Source organism: Arachis ipaensis, chromosome B06 (assembly GCF_000816755.2).
Source record: "Arachis ipaensis cultivar K30076 chromosome B06, Araip1.1, whole genome shotgun sequence".
Taxonomy (NCBI): domain Eukaryota; kingdom Viridiplantae; phylum Streptophyta; class Magnoliopsida; order Fabales; family Fabaceae; genus Arachis; species Arachis ipaensis.
In genome coordinates, this window is record NC_029790.2 from 19,481,098 (window position 1) to 19,489,324 (window position 8,227).

At 37.2% G+C, this 8,227-nt stretch overlaps 1 protein-coding gene across 1 annotated transcript; it reads right to left on the minus strand.

Moving 5' to 3' along the window:
* On the minus strand, window positions 1,131-7,063 carry LOC107646107 (CDPK-related kinase 3). The gene is made up of 12 exons (XM_016350303.2): window positions 6,459-7,063; window positions 5,661-6,355; window positions 4,878-5,008; window positions 4,574-4,615; window positions 4,186-4,294; window positions 3,976-4,054; window positions 3,527-3,823; window positions 2,777-2,886; window positions 2,292-2,399; window positions 1,976-2,038; window positions 1,658-1,825; window positions 1,131-1,554 (listed from the first exon to the last, which is right to left on the minus strand). The coding sequence occupies exons 2-12, from the start codon at window positions 6,234-6,236 to the stop codon at window positions 1,420-1,422; spliced, it is 1,818 nt and encodes a 605-aa protein (XP_016205789.1). The 5' UTR covers window positions 6,237-6,355; window positions 6,459-7,063; the 3' UTR covers window positions 1,131-1,419.

Here is an 8,227-nt window from a genome sequence, read left to right on the forward strand (position 1 = left end):
AACAATATTCATGCCGTACCAAAGCTGCAGATAATAGAATGGCCTTCCCCCGGTTCCCATCATCAAGCGCGACGAACTAGAGTATAGTAACACGTCAATAAATATGTTTGAAATGTACGTGTCCCTAACTAAACTGTATAATTTATTCGAAATTATGTAAAAAAGAAAAGACCAGCCATAAGTTACCCTCCACGAGTTTTTGCGGTAACTGAGGAAGTAGTTCGTGGGTACAATATACAATCATATATTCTTCTTCTCCTCATATTTGTGTCCTTGGAAGATTATATTTATTTATTTATTCAACTGGGCTGCACAGAACACTAAAAACAGAAATATAGAAATACAAAATTATATTTAACAGATAAGATATACACAATTTAGACCAGTTCAAGATTTGATTCACCATTTTTTCGGTTAAATCAATTTATCTAGCTTAATTTTGACAAAAATAATATGATTTAATCGATTATATATGTTAAATTTTAATTACTGAAAAACATCTTTAAAAAAAGATGTTTTAGGCATCTTTATTTGAGTGGCTCCTTTTTTTAATACTTAATTTATCATCAAACTAGATATAAAAATAATTTTTTGTCTCTTTTTTAAGTTTTATTCTTAGTGTTGTGTCGTAACCTGTTGTTGTAACCAAATAAATGTAGCGCCAGTTCCAAGCGCGTAGTCCTAAGAAAGAGACGTATATACATCTCTTCTTCGATATCTGGTTTGTTTAAGTAATTTACTTTGTTGACTTAAGTTTCAATTTTTTTTCTTTTACAAAATAATTTTGTGAACACTTCACTGATAAACGTTGGGCCCATTATTGAGCATGTTAGGAATATAGTTGAGTTCGTTCTCTGAGAAAAGCAGCAGTGATCGATCTTTTTGGATCTCTACCTTTTTATGGAGGCTTTCTGACAAGTCTTGAGCAGGCTGCATGGTGGTCTGCAAAAGAGTCAAAGGAGAAATAATTTGATTTTACTTTTTGTTTTCACTAAGGAGCAATGAGTGGACTTATTGACGTTGACTGCAACACTAATAATGTATGTGAGGGAAGATATGGGGGCGCCTTTAATTAGAGTGAAGTAGAACAGAGCGATGATCTCCTTGTAGCGCATATTGGACGATGCAACTTGCTTGGAATTTGATTTTTTGTACTGGTTAGAAACGTTCGGAAACAAATGAATAAGCACGCTACGGGCTCAAACCCGTAGAAACATAGTATCTGCAAACTGCAAAATAGGGCGAGAGCAGAGAGCAGGAATATTGACTCGACCTTTCCTCATACCATATCAGCTATCACACTCATTTATACACATTGTTCTTTCCCCCCACCCATCCAGAAACAAAAAATGAAGAAACTAAATTCCTATAAACCTATAAGATCTTTTCTCCCTACCTTTATATGCCAAAGGTCTAAGGTCATCGGTGTCTTGGGTTTGACCGGAGAGTCACGCCATGTAAGAATTTTGTATATCCAAGTAAATTGAGCTTCCCATCAGTATTTCGTATCCAATCTTTGAGAATGGCATAAGCTGAAGGACCAAGATTCAACTCCTGAAGCCACACGATAAAGGAAAAAACATAGACAAGCATAAATTATAATAACCGAGGTAAAAGAAATAGAATAATATGACGAAAAGAAACTGCTACCACTTACTCTTGCTAACTCTTCAACTGATATCACACGGTTGCCTTCTCTCTCAAAATGCTCAAAAGCAGTATTGGCAATATCTTCCCACCTATCATGTGCCTCCAGTTGATAAGTGCTAATAGCAGCGGCACAAAATTCTTCGAAATCCATCTTCCTATGGGCAAGTGGTTCCATCTACATACAGTATTATTATTCAACCCAGAAAATGAATATGGGATTAGGGTAGCAGGAAGACTCTTGCTGTTTGGGCAAAACGTTTAAAAATGAATAGCATAGCTTGGAACTTGTGTGCTCAATAATTCCAAAGCAATGGGAATAGCTCACCGCATGTATGATTTCGAGAACCCTTGACTCCCTCATGGCATCAGTGGCATGACGAGCAAGAGCCTGTAAATTTCAAATTTAAAAACTTAATCATAACGACAGAAAAAGTCCTAAAGAAATGATGGAGGAATGCATGACCAATTAACCACAACCTTTCGAAGTACATGTTCATGTTGATATCTATGGAATAAATAAAAATATGCAGAAGCTAGCAAGATTACTGAATGATATGATCATCACACACAACACACAAATATAACTCCACATTATCAATCATAACGAGACTTGCAGAGTTAATAGTGAAGCAGTAGATAACCATTTTGAAATTGTCAAGGGAGACATGCCCATCTCTATTTGGTTCCAACAATCTGAATTGTACTCTAAGATAAACTAACTCATCCTCTGTCAAGGCTTTTGAAAGGGCCTGTATAAACAACGTGAAGGGGAAAAGAATTAGTTAGTATCCTGTGCAGGAAAGAATACAATAAAATCTTCAGTTTGATATTTATAAAATGAAATAAGCATGTGCTATATCTGTTTAGAAAGTAGTATAAATTAATAACAGCACATTGGAAAAAATATATATTTATTCAGTAAAAAGTGCACATGAACTCACTGCAGACATGTTTTACTTTCCCATTTTCATTTGTAATTGAAAAAGTTAACAAAAATTTGTCAAGGTTATATAATAATAAAAACAACATTTCCTTTACAATTTTATCTTTAAAAAATTTGCCAACTGAAACTGAACAAAAAGATTATCTAAGCATATGCTTATTCACGGGAGGAAATGAACAATACCTTCACTGCTGCACGCTTGAATGGAGTCGCATGAAGATATGACTTCACTAGTTTATAAATTAATATATCTAATGGAATAGGACGACTGTCATCCCTTAACCAAGGGTGAGCTGCAGTTACAGAAGTGCGCATTGATTAGTTTCCTGAGTCGATTTGCAATGAACAGGTCTCTAGATCTACCATTATGTACATCTAATCTTGTATTACAAATGGAATCAACTGAGATACAAAAATGCTATTCGTATACCAAAATTAGCCACTAAAATCAGCCACCAATGTATTTGTGTATAAATACATGTGTGGATTTAATTTATTTTCAATATATATTTGTAATCCAATATGTATTTTATACTGGTGTCTAACTTTGGTATACATGTAGTATAGTCGATTGAGTTATCTTGTGGTAGTCTACCATAACATAAAATGCACTTCTATAATGTAGAAATACCAGAAAAACAAAAAGTTATCTAAAATTGTATCTTTTTTTCCCACTTCCCGAGGAAGAATATAATTGGATGTGAAATTCCACAACCGTCAACATTGAAGTATATATTCAAATCGTAGTAATAATATCAAATTCTTATTCTTTACATACAAAAACATACATATTTCTTTTGGTGCAATGTACCAAAAAATATCCTATTCCTGGTTTGCCAATTTCCACAAATTATAATATCATGATAACAAGAAAGGAACATTACACAGAATCTAAAACCAACCATAAATAATCTAAAGTGTATCAAAACTTACTCAGTGCTTGGACAGCGGTCATTCTTTTCCTGTAATCCTTGTTTAAGAGCCTTTTGACAAAGTCCTTAGCCTCTGAAGACACAGTTGGCCAGGGTAGATCATCGAAGTTGGGATCAGCTCTGAGCACTGCACGAAAAATTCCAGATTCTGTTCGAGCCCAGAAAGGCCGACTTCCACATAGTAAGATGTAGGTGATAACACCGATACTCCATATATCTGCTTCTAGACTATATGACCTGTGAAGGACCTCAGGTGCAACATAATATGCACTCCCAACAATGTCATTCAACCGTTCATCTGTATATGAATATCAACATGTATGAAAGGAAAACTTAGGAGAATTGGCTTTATATCAACATCTAAAGATGCATGAACGAAAGGCCGCAGTAATCTTATAGATAATGACAACGTGGGACAATACTAAAGTTAAGAATCAATCTAATAATTACCTGGCCTGATGAAATCAGATAGACCAAAATCTATAAGCTTCATATCAGCATCTTCGCTCCTTGAAGTGAAGAGAAAATTCTATAAAAGTTAACGCAGACAAGTTATCAGCAACATTATTTAGTTTTATCCTTATATAACTGAGTCCAAGAAGACTCTAAAACTTGATGTTAACATTACAAATAATAGGAACAAATATTAAATGCACAAACCTCAGGCTTTAGGTCACGGTGGACAACACCTTGAAGATGACAAAAAGCAACTACACTTAGAATCTGCAAAACTATAACCTTGGCGTCCTCCTCTGTATATCTTCCCCCCCTAGAATACAGGATAACATTCCTCAATCAAATTAAAAGGTCATACCAAGTTGAAAACCGCAATTCCGCAAATATCAAGGAAGGTCAACTTAGTATATGAGGCTCCTAAAGTTATGGACTGCAGTGTTGGGATTGTAAAAATAACCTATACCCCCACAAGTAAAGACTATTTTCACAACATGGACCTGTGACCACTAGGTCACAAGGCAGCAATCCTACCATTTTCCCAAGACTCAACCTCCTAGAAAATCAAAAGTTACAAAGATAATGAAACACTAACCTTGACAAAATCCGGTCAAGAAGCTCCCCACCTTCACACAATCTGATAAAAAAATAAAATAAAATCAATAAGCATCACTAGAAGATGCATGCTACTACATTATCATCTTTTACTAAGCCTACCATGTCCACCATCAAAATATTAGTTGAGTAGAAGCAGAAAAACCAGAAATTAACTACAGATATTGACAGTAAAATAATGGGTATAAGAGCACCAATTTCCTATCTATAGTTCAATCTAGCCCACTAATCAAGGATATGTACAAAGAAAACATAAGAAAGATTGTACAAGATATAATACATACTCCATAACTATGTACACGTTGTTGGCATCCTCGTAAGCATCATAAAATTTGACAAGATGCTTATGGCCAGATAGAGCTTTTAATAGCTTCACCTCTCTACGAACATCTTCAATTGCTATTGCCGTGGTCATCTGCCATAAGTAACACGTTGATTCAACTAATTGTGGTCATAAGTCATAACTTTTATAACTGGATGAAGCAAAAATAGCATAGTTGCATAAAAATCCAAATTATTCAACCCAAATAACAAATGTATTTTGAGATATATTCTCTAAAGATATTTCAAAAGTATGGGACGGAAGTCTTGTTGTTGTAAATTGCAAAAGCAACAAATGCAACAAATGCAAGTCCAACAAAAACAGAAGTAAAATCAAAGTAACGACAACAGTTTCAATCGCAACAAGGAAAACAGCATAGCTTTCTTATCAAGGGCTACAGAATTAAAAATTTCAGAAAACCACTGTGGCAGGAATTTCTAGACTTCATTCCGTTCCATGTAACTTTATAACCAGTTCCTATTTCAATATCCAATAGGAACGAAAGGGGACAAAGACAATGGCTGGAATGTCATAGATTCCCGGCAATGGATCAACCAAAGACTGACAAAATTCAACCTGAATTGTCCAAATGCCATCATAAGAGTCCAAAGTAATCACAATCAACCATCCAAGACAAACAAACAAATAAATTAAGAATCAACTAGGACAAGAAGTAAGTAGAAGACTCAAAAAGAGAATATATAAAGAGAAGGATGATACATAAAAGGGGCAGGAATTGGAGTACCTTGGCCTTGGAAATGATTTTGACAGCAACAAGCTGGTCTTTGAGCTCACCCTTCTTCACCCTGGCGGAGCAGGTATGACCAAAATGCCCTCGCCCCACTTCGTTTCCCAGCTCATACTTAGCTCCAAAGTTCTTTCCATAACCGAAGCTCTTGTCAAGAGACTGCTCAGCCACCGCCTCCGCCTCCGCCCCTCGATCCTCCGGTATCGGCCCCTCCTTCGGCTTACCCTGCCCCAGCCTCTTCGCCAGCGACGCCCTTATGTGCTTCGCCGGAGACGGAGGAGGAAACGGCCGTCTGAAGAACCTCCTCGGCGTAGTCCCCCTGGCCGGCGACGGCGACACCCCGTCCCCCGGCAACGGGCTGGCGTTCACGCCGTGAGGGTACGGGCTTGGCCATGGGCTCGCATGTGAGGACGAGCGCGCCGGCGTGTACTTCACCGACGGGAAGCCGTTGGTGGCGGCGGAGGAGGGGAGCGGGGAGCGAAATGCTTCCCCGGAGGCCTCAATTGCGGCGGCTGGGTCGACGTCATGGTGGTTACCGGCGGTGGGATTGGGCTTGCCGTAGCACTGGCCCATGGGAAGAGAGATGCAGCGGCGGTGCGGTTTGTTGGGTTGGGCCGAGTCAAAGGGCGGACATGGGCCGGTCCAGAAACGACGGCCCGGATCCGACTAGGCACCGGAGCGGAGAGATCTAACTGCGGGAAAACGATAAAATAAGAGAATTTGAGTCAGGTAGGGTTGTAGAGAGAGAAAGAGACAGAGAGTGAGACAAAGACAGAAACAGTGAAAAGCAAATACATGGTGTGCTGTTGAAGTGTGTGTGTGTTTATAGCAAAGAAACAAACAAAGCCGCTACACCGAGTCTCAGTGTGAAGAGAATTGCCCCCAGCTTCGCAGTGCAGATCTGCGCCTGATCAGGGCCGTTCTATTTTGTCTTTTGCTAGTATTTAGCTAAGCTACCCTTTTGATTTGGCCTTTATGAACTGTGACACGTGGCGGGTTTGGGAACTGGGAAGGAAGGTAGGTGTAGGGTACGGGAAAATATTAAGAATGCGTCCGATTCCACGATGGCTGTCAACTTGTCTTCTATCAATAAATTTCAATGGTAGGATTTCATTTGAGATAGCTATACTCCATTATTTGATAGCGCATAATAAAAGAACCCGTCTTTCTTCATCTACCTGCTGCTGCTACGTACGGCCATTGCAATCCAACTCTCAGTAGTCACCGTCGGTACCAGTACGACTAACTTAAAATTCTCATCCAACTTTACGATAATCTCGGACACTCACAGGCCTCGAATTTCTTTAAGATTACTACCAACAAAACGAATTAAACTAAAGGAAATATGCTAGAAATTGAAATCCTTGATACACATGCATAACTAGAAGAGTCTCCTTTTCTTTTTTCTTTAGAGTATGTGTAGCTTATAGAACGATGTTTTATGTGAATGGAATTAAAAGAATCACGCGATTAACAATAATTATATTGGCAACATTTCAGAAAAGTATTCACAAAGTAACGAAGGTCAACTTTCAAAAGTGTGCATTTCCATCAATTAGCTATTTAGATAAAACTTGATGAATAATGTTGTATTCCATGCCACTCTTAAAATTATGACTAGTCTAACCTATAATTTTCATGGTAATATTTGCATACATACCAAGAAAAAATCAAGTATTTATCTCCTTTCCCCTCATTCAGCTTGATGAATCAATTAGTGAAGGAATAGTATATCTAGTACTTCCTCTGATTACCAACTAATTGAAAAGGAAATAAGGAAATATAATGGAATAGATTTATCCGCAAAATTTGACAAAAAAGGACATATATAAATACAGTGGGTGGGTATGGATGATGCCAATTGTATGCAACAATGAGGAGTAGTTGTTTTTTGTTAATGCCTTAATGGTCATTCACTCCCACGCTAGCTAACGCTATTCGTGGAATCTGAATATATGACCTCACTAACTTATGTACTAACTATTAAATCCTCCTACAAAGGATAATGTTTCGTTGCTCAATATCTGACCTTGCAATAAAAGATTAAAAAAGGAACAAAAAAAAATCAACTGTTACTAAGTCCACATATAATATGAACGTTTGTGTCTATCTATCAGTTTCATAAATTGTGATTAAAAAAAAGAACGCGGTATATATGATTGTAGTATGATTGGGCAACTCGTTATGCTCAACATTTCCTTAGTGACATGCATGGTTAATTAACTGATTATGTAGTGTCATTTTCACCATTACTTGTTCTTAATTTTCTGTCATCAAATATATATTGACTATTTCAGTAATTCTTCCCAGGCTGTCGTCAATGACTACTCTTATGCATTGCACCTAATAAATTCTATATTGTACTAGTGATATAATATACTACGGCTATACCCTTTCTAGTGAGTTAAGTAATGATAATCGTATAAAAAATACGCCACAAATTATTTTATTTTAAACATGTACGTATGCATGTATGTCATAGCTAGAATACTGTTTTATTAGTGAACCTACCTATAAATAACCACCTTCATTACTTTTTCTGCATGTTAGGTCCGTCTAATATT